The sequence below is a fragment of the Phymastichus coffea genome, unplaced genomic scaffold (genome assembly GCF_024137745.1).
Source record: "Phymastichus coffea isolate CEN01 unplaced genomic scaffold, Cenicafe_Pcof_1.1 PCOF00144, whole genome shotgun sequence".
Taxonomy (NCBI): Eukaryota; Metazoa; Arthropoda; class Insecta; order Hymenoptera; family Eulophidae; genus Phymastichus; species Phymastichus coffea.
Window position 1 is genome coordinate 195,676 of NW_026706955.1, and position 27,844 is coordinate 223,519.

At 35.3% G+C, this 27,844-nt stretch overlaps 1 protein-coding gene across 2 annotated transcripts in view; it reads left to right on the forward strand.

The window, feature by feature from the left end:
• The window catches only part of LOC131672170 (glutamate receptor 1-like), a 100,106-nt gene extending 73,615 nt beyond the window's left edge, over window positions 1–26,491 (forward strand). The window contains exons 4-19 of one of the 2 annotated variants that reach the window (XM_058949217.1): window positions 7,724–7,856; window positions 8,672–8,792; window positions 10,390–10,512; window positions 11,398–11,610; window positions 13,885–13,992; window positions 14,075–14,309; window positions 14,567–14,661; window positions 16,486–16,709; window positions 16,888–17,088; window positions 17,709–17,907; window positions 18,050–18,294; window positions 19,008–19,254; window positions 19,683–19,772; window positions 20,720–20,774; window positions 21,335–21,421; window positions 21,920–26,491. In XM_058949217.1, the coding sequence (XP_058805200.1) occupies window positions 7,724–7,856; window positions 8,672–8,792; window positions 10,390–10,512; window positions 11,398–11,610; window positions 13,885–13,992; window positions 14,075–14,309; window positions 14,567–14,661; window positions 16,486–16,709; window positions 16,888–17,088; window positions 17,709–17,907; window positions 18,050–18,294; window positions 19,008–19,254; window positions 19,683–19,697 (2,159 nt within the window). In that variant the 3' untranslated portion in view covers window positions 19,698–19,772; window positions 20,720–20,774; window positions 21,335–21,421; window positions 21,920–26,491. The remainder of the gene's footprint in view (window positions 1–7,723; window positions 7,857–8,671; window positions 8,793–10,389; window positions 10,513–11,397; window positions 11,611–13,884; window positions 13,993–14,074; window positions 14,310–14,566; window positions 14,662–16,485; window positions 16,710–16,887; window positions 17,089–17,708; window positions 17,908–18,049; window positions 18,295–19,007; window positions 19,255–19,682; window positions 19,773–20,719; window positions 20,775–21,334; window positions 21,422–21,919) is intronic. The other variant, XM_058949216.1, reaches the window with a different exon arrangement.
• Window positions 26,492–27,844: the final 1,353 nt, after the last annotated feature.

A 27,844-nucleotide genomic window follows, 5' to 3' on the forward strand; every position in this document is an offset into this window, starting at 1 on the left:
GTTGACAATAGAGGGAGAGATGTGCTAATCAACTACAGCTAGTTATTAAAGTTATATATTGCTCTGGCTGGTCATGTATGATTGTTGAACGACAATCAACTCACTTGCAATATTGATTTATTCATAATTGGACAAAGAATAGATAAAAAAATATTCTACTGTCAATATAATTGCCATTAATTTATCGACTTCAACATATTTCGTGATATATTTCCGAGTAAAACTATATTGCATTCCTTTTGAAAATAATATTAAAATAGAAGTTTTTTTCCTAAGTATTGATTAAATTTTAAATATTTGGAAAAAATTGTAGTTATAAGAGATATAAATTTCCGGTGCGTAAGACACTGCGGACAAGTGCAGACATATAAATCTCCAATGTATTCGCAACGCACACATGCGACAATCTCGTAACAGTTTAAAACATATAACTGTTCTCTGCAACGTGTCGTCGCTCGTTAAAACCCTTATTTACTTTCTCTTAAATGATTTACTCTATTGTCAGCAACAATCCTTTCGATAATTTATTTCGTTTCTCTTTTTTAACTGTTTTTCTTTGAATCTAATTTGTGCAAATTCTCTAACTCTAGACTTTCAATTCACTAAATTTGTTGCTTGGCAATCAAAGCCACTCGTGTACTTTTACATGAACTCTTTCCAATCACCTAGCTATGCAAAAAAAGAACGATTGATCACTTATCGTAACCTGAAGTTAGCTTGATCGCTTCGTGGAAATTACTGGAAAACGGTAAATTGCTGGCACCCGTATATTTTTTTAAGGATTTTTCTGAAAGTAAATAGTATTTAAAAAGTAAATGGTCATAAAATAAAGGCAAATACACTCTTCTGATATAACGAGGGATGAATCATTGGATTTTAGAAAAGTAATCCCAAATCAACCTACTTGAAATTTCAACTTCAACAATAATTCTAGCTCTCCAAAAAAAAAATGATTAGTCTAGGTTCGAACACGAACCATGTGTAAAGCAGCGTCGTTGACACGTTACAACACACCTGGCGTTTGCACGCACGTGAATTACGACGTAGAAGAGGGAGGAGAAGGATGAGCGAGAAACGTCGACGCCTGGTGTCGAGCGTTAACTGGAAAATACGGCGTATGATAGTCCACGAAAAAAAGAACTAGCTAGAGAAGTGGGCGGAGCGGGTTTTTATCCAGCCGTGGAGAGAAAACGATATGAGAGAGCGGGTTAACGAGCTCGAAGTTACAACCGCGCCGCCGGGAAGGAAAAAGCTAGAAAAAAAAATGGCGAGGTGCTGGACGACCATTTTTATCGTACTAATGAATTCCTTCACTGCAGTGGCATTTTATTGTCAACCAAAAATTTCTCGCGGTTATTATGCTGATAGCCATTTAATTAAGGAATCATAATGAAGATTTGATAGTTTCAACAGTTTATGGAATTCATCGTTTTAGCAAAAAAAGATTTTCAGCTTTGCTTCACTGTTTTTATATAAAAATACGACAACAAAGTTAGATTTTTGAGCAGACAGTAACACATTTAACCAATTTAAGGGATTTGGTAGAAATCGAACGAAACTCTGGCACTGACTGGCGTCATAACAAGTGAACTTTTATTCTCTCTTTGTAGGATCCGTAAACCAGTAACAAGTATACGAGAAAAAAAATACGAGCTTGAAAACGATGTCACCCTAAAAAAACTGACTAATTCACGGTTCTTTATAATTTATTTTCATTGTGACACGTAAAATAATAATTATCAAGTTACAAAGTCTTTAAAGATTTTCGCCACTAAATGCAAGACGAGCAGTAGAGTATATTGTAGACACACTTTAACATCTATAGTTGCTTGTGCGGTTGAGCCGTCTCTCAACCTAAATATGCTCAGTTCATGAAATTCGTACGACGCCATTAACGGACCATTCTAACTCCGCAACACATATCACTAGCATATAAGAAAATGCACTTTTTTGAATAAAATTCATTATTTTAATTATATTAATAAGGACTAAAGGGATAATAGATACACCGTATTAATGACTCGATGATTTAATCCTACCAAGTAATGAACAACAGTTGGAGACCTTCGTGTTAATTCAATTTTCTGTTATTCCTCCTCATTAACAGAAACATACATGTTTAATTTGGTAATTGAAGAAGAATTAATCTTTCAAAAACAGAATCACTGCAAGATCAGCGAAAAGAAAAAAAATACACTTTGGGGAATCGACAACAGAGGCGAACACCGACATCGTATATACAGACGCCCCGTGGGCTGCGCGCTTCTGCTAATTAGCACCGAGGTGAGGTAGGAGGAAGTGTGAGAGGTGGCACGTCGCTCGCGAGCTTGACGAGCTCTAGTCCCTGTTGTTGGCCGTCCGATGCGTGTGAGTGCATACGCCCACATACACGCTAACCCAACCCCAAACGACCACTTCAGTGTGTCTGCACGATTTCCTACGCGGTTGGATGCGCTCCACTTAGTCTCGCGACCTCTGCGTAGCCCTACCTGTTTCCTTTCGATATAATCAACACTAAACAAAGAAATTGAAATCGTCTTAAATTAAGAAAATTTCTCTTCATACACAATTATTTTTCACGTGCGAAAAAACATTGCTAACGTCATTAAACAAACGAAAATAAAACAATTGTTCAAGAACTAAAAATGTCAAATGAAATAAAAAACAGAATCAAATAGGCTTACATAGTTTTAATGACATTAACAATGCGAGAAAGCTGCAATTTTCCTTCAAAACAAATAGTATATTGTTCGGCACGTGATGAAGCAGACGTCTAAATGAATACAATTTCGTGTAATCAAAGCAAAAGAATAAGCTATCGAAAGTTTTTACAACGTAATAATTGCGGGAAAAATATTTCATAAGCTATAATAAAACTACATTGTAAAATCCCAACTGCAGCCATGAATCACGAGAACTCATAAAATAGAGACCTTTGATATTAAGCATCGTAATGAATTCAAAGCTCAAAGCTGCTATTAATTTGTATATTCTGCACTTATGCTACCTATTGCGAAGTAATCTAGAGAACATATGAAACAATATTGAACCAAAGTAAGTAGCTATTATCACCAAATCTTGGTATCGATTGAATTCGATTAGAGTTTCGATTTTAATAAAGAAATTTAGGGAAAAGTTCTTATCGATAATTATTGACATAGATTGATCCAATGAAATCAAAGACGACAAAAGAAGTCCCAGGTGCTGGAGGAAAATAGACGAGGTTAAAAAAACAGAGCTTATCCGTAACATGCTTGCACAATATTCGATAAGAAAAAGCGCTCCGATATTTAGTTCAAAGTGTCCACGGGCACGATAATCATAAACATAGACTTTTATGTGAATATGGCTTATCTTCTCATCGGTAGTTTGTTGGCCGTTGGCGTACTTTCGCTCTAGATTTCTTGGCATTATTTAAGAGAAAAAAGCGAGAGAGTGAGAGAGAAAGAAAGACAGAGAGAGAGAGAGAGAGAGAGAAGGTGAGATAGAAAGGTAGTACAAATAAAAAAGTGTGAAATTTCAATTTGGAAAAATGTGTATATACAAGTAAAAATAAGTATGGATATGTAATCAGGCCCTCGGTGTATACTTATTGAGGTTATTGATGGACGTTGAAATAAAATAAAAATTAAAACTTGAAAAGTCTACATTTGAACGAAGTTCCACATCTTTCATGTTTAATACAATAATTATGCGCAACTAAATAAATTTTATTCACGAGGTCTTTAAGACAAATTTTCATTCTGAATAGTGAAACAAAAAATGTCTAAACGTGCACGTACCGCATTTAATACCCAAGCTCTCTCACCAGATTGTTATTAGCATCCTTACGGAGCAATTAAAAGTTTCCTCAAGCGACTTTTATAAAGAAACACGCCTTGGCATGCGGCATAGATCCAACAAAGCATAACGCTTTTTCTTTAAAGCCACTTGACCTTTTTCGCGCCTACTCGAGTCAAAAAAAGCGTACATAGAGAGCATTAGTTGCTTAAAATTAGACATGTTAAACGTCGCTTTTCTTGCCTGTAGGATGCGACAATTACGCGCTTTGTGTACTGGTGTAGTAGGTGGTCCATTCGACTCTGTAACTCCAGCATAGAGAGAGAGAGAGAGAAAGAGAGAGAGAAAGAGAGAGAGAGAGAGAGCGAGAGAGAGAGAGAGAGCGAGAGAGAAAGAGAGAGAGAGAGAGCGAGAGAGAAAGAGAGAGAGAGCGAGAGAGAAAGAGAGAGAGAGCGAGAGAGAAAGAGAGAGAGAGAGAGAGAGAGAGAGAGAGAGAGAGAGAGAGAGAGAGAGAGAGAGAGAGAGAGAGAGTGAGAGATAAAGCTGAAAAGGTGCACAAGAGAAACGGACGGAAAGTCGAAGCGCACGCGGGATGGGGATGGAAGATACCGCAGGCTATATGCGCAGTAACCTCAGGATTATGCTGAAAATTTTCGCAGAATTAGAATTAAAGCAGTTGCGCTAGCAAAAAAGGCTTTTTGAGGTCACTATTATTACTTCCTTTAGTGTATCTATCTTTTGTCATTCCTCATCTATGCTCGTATATGATTAATATATACATACATTATGAGTAATTTTTTACGGTCATCGTAGATAGCTGAAATGATTTTTCCCTGGGTATAATGAATTTCAATCTCTGTAACTGCTTCTAATTACGCAATCTTTAAAGTTCAATATAATTTTTCTCTTTCTTTGTCGTAGCTTTTATATATAGTATTAACGAGAACTTACAGAACAGTCACGCATGAAAGCATAAACTCGATGTCTATAGTACTCCAGTACAAAATCTATATATCACAGTTTTATATATATATATATATATATATATATATATATATATATATATATATATATATAAAACAGGGATGAGGGTATGCATTGACAATTGAAATATAGAAGTTTCAAATTAAATTTTTAATATTGTACATTATTGAAATAAAATTGTAGAGAATGCAATTTTGTTATTTTTAAACAACTATTGCATTAAATTTAGGGATATTGACCTCGCTCCCGAAAACTTACTTAATTATTTACCGCTTAAACCATTTTAATGTACTACTGTTTGAAATGAATATATGCATGTAATTTATAAAATTTGTAACATAAAAATTTTACAGTAAAATTTATATTTGAAAGTATACGCAGAAAATAGTCATAAAATATGTGTAATTACATTGGCAGGCCTAAGCGTAGCGCGTAATCTCTGAGACACATCCAAAGTACAAGTAGGGACGAGTAAAGACGACGAGTTGTCTAGCTGATGACGCAGCGGCACGCGAGCAATCTCCGCGATAGAAGTAAGCTTTTGCGGTTCGGCTTTGAAGAAATGAGATGTTCTATACATACTGTCGCTCGAAATTCGCGCTCGTGTTCGCTTCTTTGTTTTTCACTTGCAGCGCGTGTTTTTTCGAGTTTTCAGTCTGCTTCAAAGTTTCCCTAGCGAACGCTTTATCGCGTGAGCTTTTTGGTCGCTGAAAGTTTCGAAAATGTTTTTCATTCTCAGTTTAGATTGGCAGCAAGCAAGAATGTCAGTGTTGTGGATCCGTTGCTCTTTTTCGACTTCACCAGAGTCGAGTAAAATAAAAAAGTTTAATGTCAAAGCGTCTTCTGACAAAATCTCCGGTATTACTACTGATTTCGTCTGACTTATTTTTCTCGAGATCTGCTGAAAGTTTACGCAGCTGTAAATTTGAAAATAATACTCACGAATCAATCTCGAGCAATTTACAATCTCTGCTTCAACAGACAGACCAAAAAATCATGGCACATCCTGCAGTAGAAAATTCGTCGAATGGAATAACACTAACGAAACCTCGCCATTTTCCGAACATCTCTATCATTTTCTTCATGGGGAAAGAGTACTGCACGTAGGCGAAGGAAAAGAGCGATTTGCCAGGAGCTTTTTTATTGCAACAGTGTCGCACGCCGATTGATCGGGGGACTTGGATTCTCGCGGCCAAGCAAGAAATAGATAGAAAGCGTTTACGATGACTCCAGCGGACGTGAGGCTAATTTTCTTCCTCTCTCTCTTTCTCTCTCTCTCTATCTCTCTTTCTCTCTATCTCTCTTTCTCTCTCTCTCTCTCTCTCTCTCTCTTTCTTTCTTTCACTCTCTCTTTCTCTCTCTCTCTCTCTCTCTCTCTCTCTCTCTCTCTCTCTCTCTCTCTCTCTCTCTCTCTCTCTCTTTCACTCTCTCTCTCTCTCACTCTCTTTCACTCTCTCTCTCTCTCACTCTCTCTCTTTCTCTCTTTCTCTCTCTCTCTCTCTCGCTCTCTCTGTCTTTCTATCTATCTATCTATCTATCTATCTATCTATAGTTAAACGTAGTTGGAAAGATCGTTGAGAGATTTCTTACCACTGGCTTGAGGAAATTTCACTCTTAGGAGGCGCTGCTCGCTTAACGTTGATTGTTCTTCCAAGAAGACTATTTTTCACAAAAAATAAAATGATGTTTCCAATTTCAAGTGACATTTCAAGGTGTAATTCATGAGCAGAAGTTAATTGACAAAGAATTATTAAGTGATTCCTCTTGGTTATTTGATCTATCGATCATTGTTTACTAGCTTATTAATTAGTTTGATGTCTTCGAGAACTGTTAGTAGTAATCGTACTGTCCGACGTTTGTTTGTCAATAAAAATGCTTTATTGACTTCTTTGAAATTCAGCGGAGAATAGAAAAAGCATCCGACTTCAAAGGCCATATGTGTCTGAGATATTGCTTACTTCCACTACTGACGTGTGGATTATTTAATGCGGAACAATGCGACATTCTAAAATAGATGTAATAATAAAAATTTTTCAATCCTGTTATTTTATCAATCGCGTTTCAATACTCCGTTATAGTAAATATGAAAGGCTTTTTCATTTCATCAATACATTCTTCCCTTTGAATCTTATTTTATGTTATTGATATTTTCTGCTTCGCTTATAAATAATATTATTATTAAACGAATAACTTTCACTCCCTGACAAAATTCAAAATTCAAAATTATCACACAAAGGATCGAATTTACTGCATTTCAAATCATATAATATCGTTGAAGTATTTCCAATAATGAAGCAGAGAATAACATATTCCACCACTTTATCTAACATGTACGCAAAGCGAATAACATAATTTGATCCAACCGAGAGCTGTCATTCACATAAATAAATAATCTTTCCCGCGAAACTACAATTTCCCTCGTCAAAGTCGTTGACGTGCAGTACGCCCTACGCGTAGCGAAAGCAACGAAAATTCGCGTGCTTCAAAAATGGTGTATGTATATAGAACTTCGCTTACCTACACACGCTTCCCAGCGAAAAATGAAACTCTTCCGCACCATTAATTCCGGCGCGTGTGTCCTGCGAGACAATTTAAGGCGGTCGCAGCGCTGTTTTACGTAAGAGGAGGGGGTCTCCTTCATCAATCTCGCTTACCAAGGATCGACAGCCCCTAGGATAATTTATTCCAGCTTGTCAAAAGACACGACTGCATTGTTCTAAAAAAGGAAAAAGGCAGCGAGGAGGTATTCTTGCTTCCACGATTGGTATTGATACGTGTACCGAATAAAAATGAATAGGCGTCTTGTGTGGTTTTCGTGATGAATGACATTTGGATTGTATCGATGAGACTCACTGTACTATTTTAAAATATCTTCACCTGTTTTTTTATTGAAAGACATTTTGCCCCAACGAGCATGAATAATTTGGTAGTTAAAAGTTTATTTCGATTTATGTTTCAGGACTTCTACGACTGCAGCAAATTTATCAAAGTTTGAAGCCCGGAAATGACACCTTTCAAGTTGAATCTGTTAAAAGGATACAAAATGTGACGGAAGCTATGGATTTTCTGCGAAGCGTTGAAGAGCTGAATCGGTGAGTTGACAATTTTTATTTTAATCTTTACCAAACATTAGTTTTGTTTATTTTCTGTCTTACTTGTATATTAACAAAAACATAAAAACGTAGCGTGACAGTAATATTAGTTTTTTTATTTTGTTTTTAGTATAAAAGACACGACGTAACATTTTCGGTTGATAGTTATGTGCTTTTCTTTCTAAGTCTAACATAACTCGAGGAAATATACAAGCAAAATCAAATTTAAAAATGCGATCTACATTCACTGAAACAAAATACGTGATCTCAAGTATAACGAGCGCAACAAAAGCGTGGTGGTTCATAAAATTACTGCTTTTCATTCATCATCTGAGAAGGTAGATAGGGAGGGAGGGATGCTACCTCTCAACCGAAGTACATAAGCTATATATATGCCTGCAAACACGTTTATGCGCTTGAAGTGGAGATTCATCGCGTTGCGAATGCTGCACGGCTAATCAGCGATGAGTCGATGCATTTCTCTCTCTCTCTCTCTCTCTCTCTCTCTCTCTCTCTCTCTCTCGCTCGCGGTATCGACCGGCCTATCGATAATACCGGTTAGTGATTACCATCGTAACTGAGGTCACTGTTTACACTCGCATACATATATCAGTTGATTTCCATCCATGGTACATCAATTGAACGCTATATTGCTGCTCTCTGAGTTAGGCTCCAATATTCTCTACTGAGGTATATTGATTTTTTACTTGGTTTAGACCGATTCAAAAGACTGCTTTTTTATCGGGAAATCGTCGAATTGGAGATTGATATTTTTGTAGGTGTGGGATTTTGTATTAAAAAATTTTTTATTCCAGGTGGAGTAATAAATACATTGTGTTAGACTGCCCGACTGAAATGGCGAAAGAGATAGTAGTCAGCCATGTAAGAGATGTTACACTTGGACGTCGAACGTACCATTATCTTCTCAGTGGACTTGTAAGATTCTTTCTTTCAATTGCTAACCTAATACCCTAATAAATGTTCCTAATTACCATCATCACGTGTTAACTAGTATAAACTATCTTTGCTAAATTGGTTAAACATTGTCACTTGGCAACATTTGCTCTCTCGTTACTGCGATAATTAACTTTTTCAGCATCACTTCCGCGCATGGAAAATTTCCTCTCTTTTTTCGTTGCATACTGCGATGACGAGATTCGCGCACTGGAAAAACGCTCACTGCCTTCTTGCTTCCGTTTTAATTAAAAAAGCGCAACGCGCTTGCCGTTGAACTGATGTGAATTGTATTTAAAGGGATGGAAATTTACGCTTTGTGCAGCACCGTGCGTCGTTTTATATTTTTATCTCTTCTCGTCTATGAAAATAAGTTGAAAAAATAACTGTAGCGTGTAATCAAACGCAGCGAGTAACAAAATTGAAGAATACATGATGTAACTTTCAAGTTTTTTCCAAATGTTTCTTTGTAGAAATTAACTCGATAACATTTATTCAAAGCATTCATTCATTTTCTTTGTTTCTCTACATTGCATATTTTCAATTCTCATATTTAATAAAATCCTATAACAAATTTTTAGCACTCTAATAAATCGTAAAACTTAAATTCGTTACCTTAACTATTCACTTGAAATTTCACAATTGACTTCAATACAGAAAGAAAAATATGAAAAAAAAAAAAAAAAAAAGATTTTAATCTTAACAAAGTATACTTAAAGAATCAGACGAGCATACGCGAGTCGTAACGATATAAGTCATGAAGAAAGAGATTTTCCTCCTCTTTTTATAATTGACGCTAATCGGCTTAGCCCGTCGCAATGCGTATATGCAAAAAATTTAATCGCAAGGTAGCGTTCGTCCACGCTCGTACAATCATGGAAAGAAAAAAAAATAATAGAACATGAAAGAATGAAATAAAAAAAAGTAGGACCGATGATGCAGACATGACTAACTCGTCGATTCACATCATTTAAATATATCTATTATAACAATAACACCTCTGCCTGCCAAAGTTCACCGAAGCAGAATAGACACGCTACCACGGTCCTGTCACGCGCGCCTGCACGCGCGACCACACACACACACACATATATGAATAAACATGGACCACAACAAAGAACGGGAGCTTCTCCGTTTATTTAACTTTCGTAATAACCAGTGATTATTTAATATAAGATAAAACTTAAAATAAGGATACCCGAAACAAACTTTCGAACCAACACATATATACAATAATAATATATACAATGAACAACAGAAAGTAGACAATCAGCAAATAACTTACATTTTACTGACGATCCTGGACTCGTATGTCAAACTTTGACTACCGCGTAAAACTTTGGTATATTTTCCATATCTTATTATTCACATCTTACGAAACTTGTGTACGAGAGCGTGCGAAATCTTTGACATGCACAACAACAAACAACAACAATAATAAAAGAAGACAACATCTTATCACTCCTCAAAGTTCACCTTGTCACATTCCCATCCGAAAGCTCATAACACTCAGGGAGAACTTTGTCTTTTGGCTTTGACATGCGTATATGTCTGGACGCTGGACTGGGACCTTAATCAGATAATGGACGAGCGTTGGGAGAGCGAGGTGATCGAGTACGGTGCCATCAACATCACAGGGTTCCGCATCGTCGACACCACGCGACACCACGTCTACAGTGGTGCTTCTCGAGACTCCATTTCCGTGAGTAACGAATAACTATGTGATCTCGGGCTGCTTTAATCCGCATATCATAGTGCTCACGTAATCATGTCTCATTCAGGCATGAATCCTTAAATGACACTCTTACAAACGACACTCTTACGAACTTTTTCCAGCATGTTTAAAAATAAATTGGATTATACTTAGAATTTGCTTAGTGTTGTTTAAGGGTTCAATGTCAAACTTGATTAATAATGTTATCGAACTGATCTCATCATGTGGTCAATTCATTTATATGCCGAGCTATCAAGTTAAAAGTCGGAGTAAACTAAAGTTCAACAACTGTGCACATCTCCCACGAAGTAAACTCAACGACACACTAATAAAATACCTGAGCGCCCACGTAGAAACGGCGGAAATTCCATTGGATTCAAACGTCTCTCTCTCTCTCTCTCTCTCTCTCTCTCTTTCGCCGGCAGTAGAGAGCTGTAACCATTCGGAAATATACATCCATGGTGATCAGTAGTAGAAACGACAGTTATCCTCGAGAGCGACGACGATATAACACAGACTGCAGTGAACATTCTGCGTATTCCATGGCAATTACACACACACAGTTTATCTTTTAGCCGAATGGACTATGAAAATTTAAGCCCGCGAGGCGCTTTTAAAGAGATATAAACTGTCCATTGAGTGTCTGTGTGTACGGTTGAACTTTTTATGTGCGACATGTTTTTTTTTAAAAGCGCCGTTTCACTCGCCATTCTCTATGTGTATCGTCGAGTGTGCTTTGGCAGAGAGTGTACATGAGATTTAAAACGTTGCTCATTAGTGAGATGTATTTATCTATGTAAATTAGATGCATAAGAAACATACAGAAATGAACTAGAAAAACTTTAATTCTTTTTTTGTTAATAAATGAAACAGGCACAGGCAGCATTGATGTACGACGCAGTATTTGTGCTAGTAGAAGGCTTCAACAAGTTTTTAAGTAAGAAGCCCAACAAGAATAATCAGCGTCGCATCGGTGGAATGCAGAACGCTAACCAGTCACTGAACCCTACCCTAGATTGCAATTCCAACAACACCTGGGTCTCGCACTGGGAGTTGGGCGACAAAATCGCCAAGTCAGTGCGCAAGGTAAGTCGATCTTCCAGACACGTATAGTCGGCATAGTTTCAACCTTCCCACTCGACCGTACGTAAAGTTATTTCGTCATTAAGGAAATCGACTTACTATATGTATACGTGTGTATATATATACACACATATATATATATATATACACACACACATATATATATATATATATACACGTGCGGAATAGTTGTAGGATATTAGCGGGACAATGGACTTTAGATAAGCGAGTTCAAAATGGAGCATGAGAGAAGCTTAGAGTCCAGTGTTCGTTTTGCAAGATGGAAATTTGCTTATTACGCTGTCAAATAATTTGCATTTTCATTGGGAAGCTAACATAATACTATTAAATTTTTTTCTTCGTGAAATTAGTTAAAGAAATTAATATTCAGATCATTGAACCTTCAATTCCAATACAATCTTTGTTTGGCGCACCTATCGGCAAGGGATGAAAGATCTTTTCTTCTTGAGGCAAACATCGTGTGCATATATTTTCAGCCAATACACCATAAAATGAAGGCAGGTACGCGCGAGTATGCGCTGCTGCCAGGCAACTCCTGAAAGGGTACTGATTTATGCAGGAAGATTGAGCTATTGCTCGGGCCTTGCCTTCTTTCTCTTTCTTTCCCCGGCAAAATTTGATTTCTCACAAACTCGTCGCGAAAAACTTCCAGACAAAGCTGTTTCGTTCTTGCAGCAGCAGCAGTACAGTCGCCGGGCTAAAAATTTCTCAGTTTCCGGCAGCGGCGGCGGCGACGGTAGCGGCGGCGACGGCGGCGAAAAACTTTTCAATCGAAGCTCACGCGCGCGCACAAAAAGGGAACTACGTATATAGCTTCCTGGCTTCAATTTGTGAATTTTCGCTGGAAAACAATGCAACGCGCAGCTTTCATACATATGGTCGACGTCCGGAAATTGATTCGATTGAGACTGAGCGAGCTGCAGACGTCCTTTGCTTCCCTTTTTGTTAGACCCGATCTCTAATTGGAAAAAGCAGGCTAACTTTGTCGGTGGTCCCTTTAAAGGAACTTGATATTTTCTATTTCTTGTCAGGTAAAAGTTTTAAAACTCGAACGACTTTAACGCGGAAACTTTTTCTATTCGTTTCATTTATAAAATTCGCTACCAGTACTGGAACGGAAGAAAACAATTACGTTTAGTGATATTTTAATCCATTGAAAGAAAATGTCATAGCGATGAGCGACAACCAATTTTATTTCCATGAATTCTAACCGTAAAAAAAAAGGGAGTGAAGAAGTATACGCGGACAAAAGAAATGTTACTTAGCAGCATTGGCGTTTGCATGGCGAGGGAGAGGCCGTTAGTATAGCAGACGAGCTACTTAACACACCTGACAAGTAGAAATAGCCCAGAGCGCAGCGTTACTATCGCACTTTCTCTTGTCGTGGCTACTAAGAAAATGATTTTTTCCTTCGCATTCGCAAACCTGCAAATTGTGCCATAGTTCCCGAGGGCGTCCTCAGTTTTTGTCTTGCTGAAAGTACACGTCTGCGGTTGACGCTAATTGGCGCGACTTCTTCCCGTCGTCTTCAAGAAATTCCCAAGCTCTAGGCGAATTTTTCCACGACCAAGTTGCGGTGTCGATGCCAGAAATGTCTTGTCAATACGCGTATATAACCTTCCAGTAGGTAAATGTAGATCGAAAACTTTTTTTTTATGTATTAGGCCAAGAGTTTCAGGAGAAGCTTGTTGAAAAGTGATTTTTCTAGGAAGCTCGCGAGAAAGATGATGACAATTTTATGTGGATGTGATAAGAAAGTTTAATGAAAAACTTTTAGTTGAAATTTTATCGATCTAAAAATAATGAAAAATCGAAGTGTTTTCGTTCACTTATAATTGATAAATTACAAGCGAATTGTAGGTGACATTTTTTACATTTCGATAAACCTATAAATACTGAAGGTTTAATTTATATCACTATACTGTATTACAAGTGTACGAGTGTTCTTTTATGTCTTGAAATAAACTACTTCCTTCCAAGACAGCGAATAGTTTCCTAAGATTACTCGCTAGGAAACGAAACGTAAAAGTTCAAGTATCACATCAAATTCCAGTACTTTTATTTCTCGCGTAATTCATCGATTTAACCTAATAAAATGTTAACCGTACGTGAAATGACACTACCATAAAAAATATAGCGTTGAGTAAATAAGTACCTTTGAAAGGTATTTTTTACGATAACGTAGTGCCAAAAACTATAGGTTTCGACGTGAAGTGAACGAGGAGCCTTTCATTTCCAATTTTTGCTCTTTTTAAGGTTGAGATAGAAGGACTAACTGGTCAGATCAGATTTGACGAAGCAGGTCGACGTAAAAACTACACGATTGATGTCGTTGAAATGACAGTAAACAGTGCAGCTGTCAAGGTAACATTATTGAATAAGTACTTAGAGTGAATGGTCTTTTTTATATTTTGCAATATTCGCGTGTTGTACGGGATGCTTTTAGGTCGCCGAATGGCGAGAATCATACGGCTATCAAGTGGTACCATCAAAACGTGATCGTCATCGAATTCCTGAAATTATGAAAAATCGTACGTATATTGTAACTACTATTGTGGAAGAACCTTACATAATGGAGAAAAGGTTCGATAACGGAAAGATTCCTGACAAAGTGAAAGATCGATACGAAGGTTACTGCAGAGATCTTGCCGAACTTATAACGAAGAGATTAAACATAAGCTGTAAGCTATTTAAAAAATTTTATTCTGCTAATTCTAGTCAAATATTTCTCAAGCTTGAACAATTTTCTAAATTTTTATGTCTAAATTTGGATCTTACTTTTGTTTTTGTTTTTCTCAAATCCCTAAAATTCATAAATCAGAACTCATTATAAAATAAAACTAATCATATGCGCACGAATAATACTAAATAATATATCGAAACACACATAATGTATGTACACACGACGGCATCATTTTTCATGGTTGTTTTTTTATAGGGGACCTGCAAATCGTGAAGGACGGAAAATATGGCTCAGAAAATCCGGCGGTGCCTGGGGGCTGGGATGGCATGGTTGGTGAGCTGATCAGAAAGGTAATTCACTCGTGAAACAATGATGCGTGCTGTCCCTTTGGCAATCTTCATAAATTAATGAAGACATGCTCTCTAGTTCCCTCAAAATACGAGCGTTATCGTAAAAATGGAAAAATATGTATTTTCACGGTCGGAGGGTTCCGAGGAATTCTAAGGGGAAATGCTCTCTTGAATTAACTCTGTGGGGGCGAAGATTTAGCCTAGTGTTTTTCTCCCTTTACCACCGGGAATCGTGTTAGATACTTAGGATTTTGTGTTCCAAATGCGAAGTGATTCCATAATTTTCGCATCTACGATGCTCAGTGTGTATACTAGATATTATTAATTAGATTAGGTGAGATTCATTTTTTAATAATAATAAATCAAATAATGTCATTAGGCTTGCAAATTTAAATTAATTTGTAATTACTGCTGCATCGAATTAAGATCCAATGTATGTATCCAATTGTATGTGAATTCAGTTTATTAAATTACGCCTTGTGTGTTAAACAAATCAGTAGATTGAGAATATTTGAATGTTCGTACAATATTAATAATTTGCCGATAATGTTCGAAATGTATAATTCTTACAATATAATGGCGATATAATTTTTTTCAATTCATATCGTCAATTCATAATGGATAAATTTATAATGATGTGATACTAGTAATTTAGAACATTATTTACTAGGCAACGGTTTAAAGTAGACTAGTAAATTTGCATTTAAAATTGATTCATGATAACAGGTATATTTAAATAAATCAAATGAAATATTAACTAGAAATTCAGTTGACATGATGTTATATTCATGCGAATTAATTTGAATTTTACACTGGTTAGATCTACGGAAATATTTTAAATTCACTCAATAATTCATTTAGTGTAAATCTATAATTAATTTAATAAATAATATTCCGATAACTACTTTTTTAAAAGGAAAACTAAAAAGAGTTTATCTGCTTATTCTTATATTCCAACTTTATACGGTGAAGTTTCATCGATTGTTGAGGATCGCAAGTTAACGACATTTCAATTGACTTGTAGTCGGGTGTGGTTCAGAAACGATTGAATATTATAATTTTTGTTAAAATACAAATACAGAATCGGATCGTTTAAAAAATACAGATATCAGCATACATATAACATACAAAATCGTCCAATCGAAAATAACAAAAAAGCAATCACTCAGAGCAACCGCACTATCGATAGGTGGTTTTTGCATTGGGGAGTGGTGAAAAAATAGATAGAAAAAAGAGCGCTAGCATCAGACGTGAAAGCTACAACGCCTCTTAATCGATTATTGACGAGCCAGAAATTGTCGCGACTGACTTAGCCGAAAGACGGAAAAAAGCTGTTTTATCAAGGCGAACTCGACGAGTTTACATTTTTAGCGATAGAGGCCTCGAGCTTGCAAGCTTATACGAACTCATCGATGCTTGCTCCATCTGTCGATTACTCGCGGAACCTAATGGTGATTTTATCTTCTGCTACACTAGATATGGAGAAATTTTTTTTTTATACTCAAAAAAATTTTTTTATGTTGATATTTTGTTTGTTTTGCATAATTATCAGTGTTCGACGAATCATATATTCTGTTCGATATTTCATTTATACACAATTCACCTTATTCACCATATTTATTGAGTTTACAATTAAGTAAAAAAAATTGAAGGCTAATGGGTCACCAATGATATAAATTAAAAACGTAACATTAGACACGTGATTGTTCTCAAAGTTTATATAATCGTAGATTACGAAGCTGACGAGGAAATATGTTCTCTTCGAAGAAAAGAAAACGAGTGAAATGCGCAAACTAATTACACTTTAATCCTTAACTCCCGCAGGAAGCAGATATAGCCATAGCGCCAATGACGATCACATCGGAGCGTGAAAGAGTAATTGACTTCAGTAAGCCCTTCATGTCTCTGGGCATAAGCATCATGATTAAGAAGCCCGTCAAGCAGAATCCAGGCGTCTTCAGCTTTCTTAATCCCTTGAGCAAGGAGATCTGGGTCTGCGTCATCTTCTCCTACATCGGCGTATCAATCGTCCTATTCATCGTTTCTAGGTAATAAAATGACTTCATTACTCTTTTTTCCAATTTTTAATCAATTCGAACTAATATATCTTTCTCCGTTCGGGTTTTAAAGCCAAATGAGTAATCTCTGTTAAATTCAATGAGTTATCAAGAAATTTTTCACAATTTATAATTCAATGCTATAACAACAAAACGTATTTATACTTAGATTCTCGCCGTACGAGTGGCGGGTACTTACGTTAGGACCAAGCAGAGACGCAAGTCTAGTATCCCGAGACGATACGATGCAACATTCTCATGGGTCACCGCACGGTCAGCACACAAGTATGGCAAACGACTTCACTATACTTAACAGTTTGTGGTTTGCCCTCGGAGCCATCATGCAGCAAGGCTGCGACATTTCGCCACGGTAAACACAATCGGATTTCTCATAATTTTCAGTAGCCGTAAAATAAAATAAAATATCAGTAGGCACGTGAATCCACTTGACGACAAATTAAAAAGAAATCACGCGTCCGTTCGTCAAACGTGAAGTTGTAAAATGCAAAGTACCGAAATAAAATGAATGCACCGAACATTAAAGTAGGTTTCAATAAAATTCACAGCTCTCCTTAAAAACCCATCGAAAAAAAGAGAGCCTCTTAAATTGTTCTCCTTCGATGTTCAATGCTCGATGATCCGATCACATTCGGCAACGCGGTGCAGGGAAGCCTCTACTATTTAATAACGGATATTTGCATAAAATGTCTTATATCGCACGTTGCTCTTCGGGGGAGAAGAAAGAACGAGATATACACCACGAGAAAATTTACAATTCATATCGTCGCGCACACCGCGCGCGTGCGTGCGAATATTTGAGCCATTAATCAAGCGCTTGGGCCCGAAATGTAAATTAATCGTGAGAGAGAGGAAGAGCCGCCCGCAAAATGAATTCCAAAGTGAGACTTGCTACCGAGTAGCTGAATTTCGGTTGGATATTGCTATTTAGAACAAATTTATATCGTTAAAGAAATTTTCCGAAATTTACAGGTCAGTGTCCGGTCGAATCGTGGGAAGTGTCTGGTGGTTCTTCACGCTAATTCTGATCTCATCATATACTGCCAATTTGGCAGCGTTTCTCACCGTCGAACGCATGGTGACGCCCATCAACTCGCCAGAGGATCTGGCCGCTCAAACGGAAGTTCAATATGGAACGTTAGCACATGGATCCACTTGGGATTTCTTTAGGGTGAGATGTAACATGTCTCTTTGAATACGGAAATGAAAGTTGCGAGTCATGCGTCGAATTAAATAATACCACTCTGCTCGCGTCAGACACAAATTAAACCTACGTTTCTTTAAGTTGTCGTGTCGCTTGTTACATGTTACAGAGATCGCAAATTGAACTTTATAAACAAATGTGGCGATTTATGAACGAGAACAAACAGGTATTCGTCGAGACGTACGACGAAGGAATTCAACGAGTGAGAATGAGCAAAGGAAAGTATGCTTTGCTCATTGAAAGTCCAAAAAATGACTACATTAACGAACGCGAACCATGCGATACAATGAAAGTTGGCCGAAATCTCGACGCCAAGGGATTTGGCATCGCTACTCCACTTGGCTCGAGTCTCAGGTAATTCTTAGTTCACACGGCTACTATTTTTTTTCGCTGTGTTGATGTTTAGCTGATAAATATTTATAATGCGCTTGGCCGGAATGCGCTTATTTCTATTATTTACTGCAATAATTTGAGCAAACGCGTGACAAACTTTCTTAATTTTCGCTATTCCGAAGCGCGTCAAGTCTCAAAATGAGTCCGCGAAAACAGCTTCATTATCGCGTGCATAATTAAAGCGTAGCGGAAAAAAAATCTCGTCTGCATCTTCACGGATCGTTACTTTAGCGGCTACTTTCAAGTTTTAACGAGTCGTTTCTTACAATTAGCATTTTTATTTCTAGGTCGTTTAAGGGCGAGCGCGAGCACACGTAGCTTTAGCATATAAAATGTTTATGCTGTATGCCTCGTGCGCTAAACCTCCGGCCTGCTCTTTCTTTCTCTCTCTCTCTCTCTCTCTCTCTCTTTAAGTTATTTTCTGTCTGCTACTTCTCCTTCTTTTCGTTTCCCAACGTTAATGCTTGACGTTGGTTTTAAACTGTTTGTTTTTGCATTAATCTTTTCACCTTTTATTATTATATAAAATGTATATAAAATATAATGTACAAAGCATTGAGAAAAGGCTTGTATTGTTGAAAGTTTATTTATCATATTTAACAGTTCAACTATTAATTACAGTAAAACTATTAATTTCTTCTATAAAATAAATCAACTCTTAATTGCATTTACAGAGATGACATAAACTTAGTTGTATTGTCACTGAAGGAAAGCGGCGAGCTAGCCAAACTAATGAACAAGTGGTGGTACGAACGTACCGAATGTAGGCACGGCGACAAGCAGGACACGTCTAGGAACGAGCTGTCACTGAGCAATGTCGCTGGCATCTTCTACATTCTAATAGGTGGTCTTCTACTTGCCCTCGCTGTTGCCCTTGTGGAATTCTGTTACAAATCCCACACGGAAGCTACTAGAGCGAAGGTGAGTCTTGAAGTTTCCGACCTTTATCTTCAACATGCTGATGAAATGTATTCTCACCCCCCTCACCATTCATAGTATTTTCACAATTAATTATTTTATCTTTTTCTATTAATTTATTGGAATGAAAGTTCATCAGTATGTTGTTTGTAGCACGGATGGAACACATTTAATTTCAATTGAACTATTCTGCCCCAGTAGTTCATCTTTTGTAGTTCACAGTGTACATTTTGACTATCACCTTCTATTCCCGTACAATTATTTTTAAATGTTTGAAAATCTTTACTCTCACTCAAAAAAAGTATTATGATTAAAACTCTAACACATTGAATTTTTCCAAATTAAATGAAATTTTATGGTTTTCTTCTGTCTACACAAAATCAATATCAACAACCCGACCTTTGTAAAGCAATAGCTAACTGTAAAAAAAGAAATTAACGTTCTAGATTCCGCTGTCGGACGCAATGAAGGCGAAGGCGCGCTTAACAATCGGTGGCGGTCGAGACTTCGACAACGGCCGGGTAAGTTTAAAAAATGATTACTATATTGTTATTGTTCGCTTATACACGCGTTCAATCATGCTTTATCATCATTATCATTACCATCATCGTCACAAGAAAAAAAAGACGCGACCAAAAAGTTAAAAAAACGAAAGATGAGCAAAAGAAGCTCTTAATTGAATGTAATCACACCTGTAACTACGTGTATAGACTTACATATGCTTGGCATGCAGTTAGCTGAGTAAACTTTGTCGCTCCTCCTCGTTCCCTCGCCACTCGATAAACGAGCCGACAGGTGAATCACCAAGTCGAGTGGCGGCGCTCGACCTATAAAGCAAACACACCACCACGTGTGCGCGGGGTAATCAGTTACGAGGAGCATAGATACTGCGACTCGACAGCCAATTTTGCGTAATGAACGCAATCGCTAATGCACTGATTTTCACTCTAATCATAGCTTCTTTATGCGTTGTGTAACGATTTACAAAATATTGAGAAATCATCGTAATTTTTCAAAAAAATTGTTTTTTTTTAGGTTGTCGATTTTCTAATGAAAATGTTCAACTGTATATTACTATAAATTAGATGTCGAATGACTAAAAAACAACACAACTTGATTATTTACAAAATGCTCGAATAATTGTGTCAGTGCTATAACGGTTTTGTTCATTCATGCTCATTTTATCATTTCATTTGAAGCTTCACCAGAATAACGTGCATCTAGCTGAATAGTGCGTCTAAATCAGATGTACCATATTTTCTTTTGTAATGAATATGTGTATCATACCATGTATTTATTTCCATTAATTTTTTATCATTTCTTATATTTTCTTAATCTCTATCACTTTGCAGTTATCATTCGTGTATCATCGCTTAAAATTAAAATGTAGTTTTACGCTTATAACAGATGTTGAAAGTAGACATTTCTGTTATAGTTTTCTTTTTATTTTCTTATTTCTTGTCTTTAGTGGTACGGACTACAAAGTTAGACGGAGGATGCATGCACCTTGCCCGGGACCATAAGTGAGTATTTCCCCTTGAAACCTTTGCTATTATATAATTTCTTTTTTTTAACTATCTTGCTTCTATTTGCGTATGCATTTTGTTATAAAAATAGATCCTTCTGCTTTTACATTAAATTTTGATACATTTTTACTTTGATTGTAATTAACAGTCTTATGCATCGTGAATAATCATATTTTTTACAAGTTTTCTATTTAGAATAGTTTTTTATAATATTAGTACATAAAATATAGAAGATAAGTGAACAATATACCATTACAATTAGATTTAGTTTTTTTTAGTTTAAGACTGAATTCTGTTTACTATAAGAACGTATAATAAAATTATATAAATGTCGAAGTGCTAGCTTTAGAGTAATTTTAGAAATAAAAATAGCAGGTACATGAGCTCGAATCAATAGTATTAACAATTTTTACTAATATAAATTTAATTTAATTAATTCTATACATTTTACTTAATACGTTTTACCGTAAAGAATTAAAGTAATGACATGCACTGGATCAAAAATTGCAGTGCTTAGGCAGATTTCTAATTAAAATTTTTCTTTCCTATCTCTCTAGCAACCCTATCTTATCCCAGTTTCAATCAGACAGGCTCCGATTGGCTTGAAGCGCATGACGTACGACGTAGTTTTAGCGATGAATCATGTGAGGCATATTTGCATTTGCAAGAGTTTTAATTTTGTGTACCTTTTTATCTTGTTCATACGATACGTTTTTAGTGAGATTGACATCTTACGCCCTTAATGATGTATAAATTCAAAGGTGATGCTTAACCAAATCATTTCACTTTTTTTAAATTTGTCAATGTCGAGATAGTATAAAAAGATATATCAAAATTCCGCTTTGCACAGCAAATTGATAGCAACCTCTAATAAATATTCATTTTTCAAATAAATAGTCTAAACAGCGTTCATTTTAATAAAAGCTTTCGTACTTTTTGAGATATAGCACATAGATTATAACAAAAATGTTAAAAAACAACGACAATCAACCCGACCACGAAATCCTTTCTAAATCTACACACCATCGTATTCCCACTCACCTCCTAACATTTTAAATCATACAAGTACACGAGTCTCTACCTATGCACAATTGCCATCCATCAGTACCAAGCACATCTAACTAACATTCGATTTATTGCAGTATTACGCACCAGCGAACGCGATTGGCAATGTCGAAGTCGACCGAGTCCACTGCGGCAATACTCACACTCAAGTATAAGGAGCCCCCTATGCAGTACGAGTAGCACTCTCGAGCCAATAGCCGAGAGCAGTTACTCACCATCGTTAGCCTCTCAACCCTCACCAGCTGCAATTTCGGTGCCGACTCCACCACCTCCACCTCCACCAAGACGACCGCAACGGCGCAGCGTGACTTTCGCCGAATCACCACCGAAAACTCCAAAGGTTATTCAACGAGGACGCGGTCGTACTGGTGTAGCAACGTTGGAGGTGAACGTACCCTGGGCACCTGCATCGCCTGGTTCCTATGAGAGGTACAAGAAACAAATAATGGAGGACAAGCAAGAGGCAATCGAAGAAGCTGATGCGGTTTCGTAGCATATGACGCCCATCCGCGAGTCCGAGGAGTATCAAAGCTCACTCACGGATAGGGCATCACAAATGAATACTCCTGTGATGAGGTGCAAACGGGAGAGGGAAGAAGATGAACTTAGTGACGATGTGTTTGCTGGCTCGTGAACCATGTGTTCTGCGCTTTGGCGCCTTTTTATGAGCTTCGATCTTTTGAGTCTTCGTTCGAGTGGTAAATTAGATAGCTTTGTTTATCACAGGTTCGTTCAACTACGCGAGATGATGGTTTTTTCCGTTTTTTAAGGAATCAATCCTATTCCTAATGTAGCAATTTGATACTCTGTATAGGGATGATGTAAATGTATATTTTTTTGTAAAGAGGTAGATGAAAGTATCGAACGTTGAATACATTTGTTGAAAGGAGTATTTTTGAAATTCAATAATCATTATAAATTGTTGTACAATGCAAACAACATTCATAGATCTGATGTACATATAATTTTTCTATTGATGTAATGGATGTAACGAGTAGAATAATATAACTCAAAATAATTGATTGTAAAATATTGCTAAAAAATACTAAAAATAAAATAATACTAAACTACATAAATGGTATAAAGAAAACTATAGGAAATTAATTGTAAATCAGATCTATGCTTTAGCTATCACTGATTATAGATTATACAAAACATAGAGTAATATACTGTCACAATCAATCTTTTTAATCTCGGAGAAGACTCAAAAACTTTGAACTCATATCAATACCAAAGCTGATACTGCAAAAGACTGATCATTTTTTCAAAGCAAATGTGATTTTTTATGTTCTTTATCACTGAAACTTCACTCATCTTGAAAATCAAAAGATGTTTAAGAATCATAATCAAATCAATCATCAAATTTTGATTTGATAAGATTTTGTATAAAAATTCTGTTATAGAATTTAAAAAAGATATTTTGAACTTTGCTTGCGGAAAAATGTTCAGATAATCAAAAGACTTTGCCAATCGATGTGCTTCGGAGAATTTATGTTAGAAACTATATTATTATGAAGAAATAATAAAAAATGGACATTACCGAAAAGTTTGTATATTGTAAATATGTTATGTGTAAGTGAAAAAGACTCATCGCACGTCATGGACTCTAAAATAGTGAAATCGTACAATATAATGGTCCTGGGTTAGGTGCATGAAAATCTAATCAATCAGCACAGCCGCCCGTTTGTTTCTTTTGTATAATGAGTGTGATTAAAGTGATCTCGTTCTAACAATTTCAATATATAAATATACGTAGGTTATAATATAATACTGTCAAGGATAAAAACTACTGTATTTAAGTTTTTTGACAAAGTAAAAATGACACAACTCTTTTACGATAGATCAAAAATTTGTTATTTTCAAAGTTACTTAATGCTAAATCAAGTTCATTCAAAAACAATAAAGTTACATGGTATTATTTCACGCACAGGAATTGATTGTTTACGTTTTTTATACAATACAAAGACATAACTGATCAATGTAGATGCTATCAGGGAATTCGACACATCTAAAAACTCAACTGTGGATAGTTATAATGAAGCTGTTGATAAACTTGTAATGGTGACAGTTATTATTGAAATGTAAATCTTATTGTAATAAAATAAGCAGTGTAAATGAGTGAATTACATTTTTAGAAAGGATGTTAAATGTAAGCATACATAAACATTAAAATAACTCAGCATTTTTACTATTAATATTGAACGCCGGCATATAGACAGAATGAAAGCTGCATTTACGTTCGAGATATGAGTTGTGATACTAATGATCTCTTATTATTGTTATGAGTTGATCAAAATAAACTTAAAACTATTCATTTTAGAAAATTGCTTTTTATATCTTTTATTTCCGCATTGACATAAAATATATGTTGCCATTTGTAAATATTACTTTTCCTAATGTAATGTTTTAATTTAATTTGATCTTCTATAAGAGTATATAATGATATATAGGTAATTATAAATTATATTTTAATGATGTATAAGTTTACATTAATTCAATGATAAAGATCCAAATAATATTTTGAAATATCACAAGCGAAATACTGATGTCTCCAATTTATTAGACTATTAGTAAAGTTGTTAATCATCAAATTTTATTGTATTTTTAATATCAGTATATTCAATATAATGTGGCGTTCAATAAACATCGGAAAGTTAAAAAAATGGATAAGAAATACAGATTTGAATTATAAACTTGCAAACTCAAATAATTTATTTGAGTAAACTCGGAATAAAATTCATAATGAATGTATTTGAAAAAGTGGATGTTTACATCTAGTTTTGATAAAAAAGTGGAGTCTAACATTGATTTGAAAACATTATAAAATTGAATAAATTTATAATGCTTATAATATATAAACAATTCTATTGAGAAATACGACTCTTAAGCAACGTAAAAGGATAATTGTGGGATTAAAAACAGAATTTTAAATCCATTTGAAACATTATATTTCTATAACGACTCCGCTGTATCAAGCTTACGCTTTGATATGTAGAATAAAAGGAATTTTAAGTGTAAGATTTTTCAGAAAAATAAAAGGAAAAGTGAAATGTATTTCGAACAATAAAGTATTAAACGTAAAGTTAGAAAGAAAATAGTTTTGAATGTTAAAATAACGAATTGATTATATGCTGCCATTGTTCGATGACAATTCTATAAATATAAGCTCAAAACCGACACACGCATTTGTTAAGTACATTCCACTGCCATAGATTACTTATAAAAATATGTATTATTCAATATTGAATGATATACATGTTATGTGTATATAAAATTGAATGAGCTATAACATGTTTATATTTTTACGTTTCAGCAGCGCAAACAAAAATTACACTTTTTAACTCTAACAGAATTAGAGCAAGCTAAAATAATATTGGATTGTATTAACTCGGAATATTTTATGTAAGACTGCGACAAATCAGTTACTGCGAAATTTTACGAATCAATTTGATAAAGAAGAAAACTTATACAGACATTTTTGTACATACGTTGTAGAAAATATTTCTCAAAAGCGTAAAACAAGATTAGGATTAGTTGAAAGAAACTATTCCTGCACAAGTTAAATCTATCATATCTCCATACTTTCTTATAATGACTAAAAATACTATTCACATAATGTAGTTAAAATGGTAAAACAAAATAATACAAGCGATCTAAAATAATGAATAAAGTAAAATAAATTAGATAATGTATACTAGATTAAGACACTGAATGATAAAATAAGATCTCAAATCTCAACCTAAGGTTGAAAAATAAAAAATTAGATTTAATTGCATAACATTTGAATACTTTTAAAAGCACTGTTACGGTGACTGATGTAAAAAAGCTGCTGTTATCATTATAGAAAAATGTAAAATATTTACATCATTAACTGAAATGATTTCGAAATAAGTTACCAATAAAATAACGATATTTATTTTAACGTCTCTTCACTAAATGTTTTTAATCATTACTAAATGTCTTTCAGAATAATAATTAAAGATCTGTTTTTCTGAGTGAATTTCATCGTTTTCTTTAAATTTGAGATCTATAAAATTTAATAATGAATGCGAAGTTTATTAAAGGAAAATAAAATCAAAATAACTTTAATATGATTTGTAAAAGCAAAACACATTACATATACATATATTTTCACACTTTCTGTAAGAAATTTAATTGACTTGTGCTGCCAAGAAAAAAAGTAAAGACGCTGCGTGACTGTTTAAAAAGCGTTTGTACCTCGTGATCTTTAATAAAATAAGCCAATAGATCAAAACGCACGCCAGCATGTATTTCGTGCCAATAATGTGTGCAAAATGTACGCTGATGGACTGCGAACAAATGAGTCTCAATAGAGAAGCATTCGATTATATGTGACTTCATAAAATTATGATGTGGAGAAATTAAGAGAAAATTAAAATTAAATAGGCTTCTGACGTACACGTTGCCAATGAGCAACCGGAGACTAATTTGGTAATTGTCAAAGATATGCGTGATTCTCTCTCTATTGATCAGATATCAAAACGAGACGGTATTGTCTTCGGAAATATGCGAAAAGTTGTAAGCATAATCGTTTATTTGAATGTAAATAATAACTGATATACTATTCTAAAAATGCTACATTTTCCTACTTCTTTATGCCTTAAATGTAATAAAGTATTTACAATCAGTGTAACATCTTCTAAATACGCTGTTTTTCTTTACTTCTTTTTGATGATTTAACATCGATTCAATTATGTAAATGATATGACAGTTTTATTTTGAGCATTATATTTTATATGTTGTACTGAAACTGAAAAGGATATTATTTTCTACTTTAACAAAATGTTTGATAATGAAAATATCTAAAAACACCAATCTAATGATCTCTTTATCAACGGAAAACTTGATATAATTTTATTTTATTGCGATAGTAATTTTTAATTATCCGAAAACGCGAATACATTAAAGCACGTAATGTTCGACAATGTTTGTCGCATTAATCACGAAAGTAAATTACTTTTGACAGTAAACGTTACTAATCCACGTTAATTAACCATGTTAATTTTTCATCGACCAACGTTATTTATTTTACTCGTGTGAGCGTGGATATCAATTCAAATTAGCGAGAACATTCAAGTTCGATATAGTACGTGTAAAAACAACGATGAATGTTTCAATTTTCACACGTAGCAGGTAAGCGAGAAAATGAAATTTCAGTTGGATATCCTTAATTATACCGGAGGATTATTAACAGCAAAAATTTTCGAACATATCGCAGCTACAGCATAGATTTCCGAGAGTTGCTGTTACTGCTCTCCCCCTATAAAGACATAAACCATTATCAATGCTTGCTCAATTAGTTTTGGCTGCGAGCATGGCACGGTCATAGGGAAACACGTACTACATCAATGGATGTGAAATGATCATGCGATGCGTGTCGTGTTCGCGACGACGGCCGTTGTTTGGCCCAAATTAGCTTCTAGCTACGCGAATGATGTACTTGTAACTTTGCTGCTACATCGCTTTGAAATACGGCCACGTTGACGTGTAGCAAAAATTTATGTTCTTGTTTACATTAAAATATTTTCACATTTTTTAATAAAAATTAACATAGCTTGACAGAACCAAATGCGGCTTATATTTATTATGAGCAGATTTAATATCTTTTTCTTAACTTTTTTTTTTCAAGCAACTAAAACTTCCTTATAGGTAAATAAACGTAAGATATACCGATTCAAGTATCATTATATTGATCTATTATACCTTCAACATTGTACGCGTATTATTTTAAAAGGATTTGAAAGTAGAAGCACGCATGACAAGGTGATACTTCTGCCTTGATTATTTTCAATCCCAGCACATCAATAAATCCCATGCTACGACCATCGCAATCAATCATTGCGCGGACAACAAAAATTCTGAAATAAGTAAACATTTTTCTCTCTCCCTGTATACAGTGCATGCGCTTCATGTGCGTTGGATAACGTATTTGACAACCTCCCGAGGTCATTAATCAATGCCGCGTCTTTGAGCTGCGATTA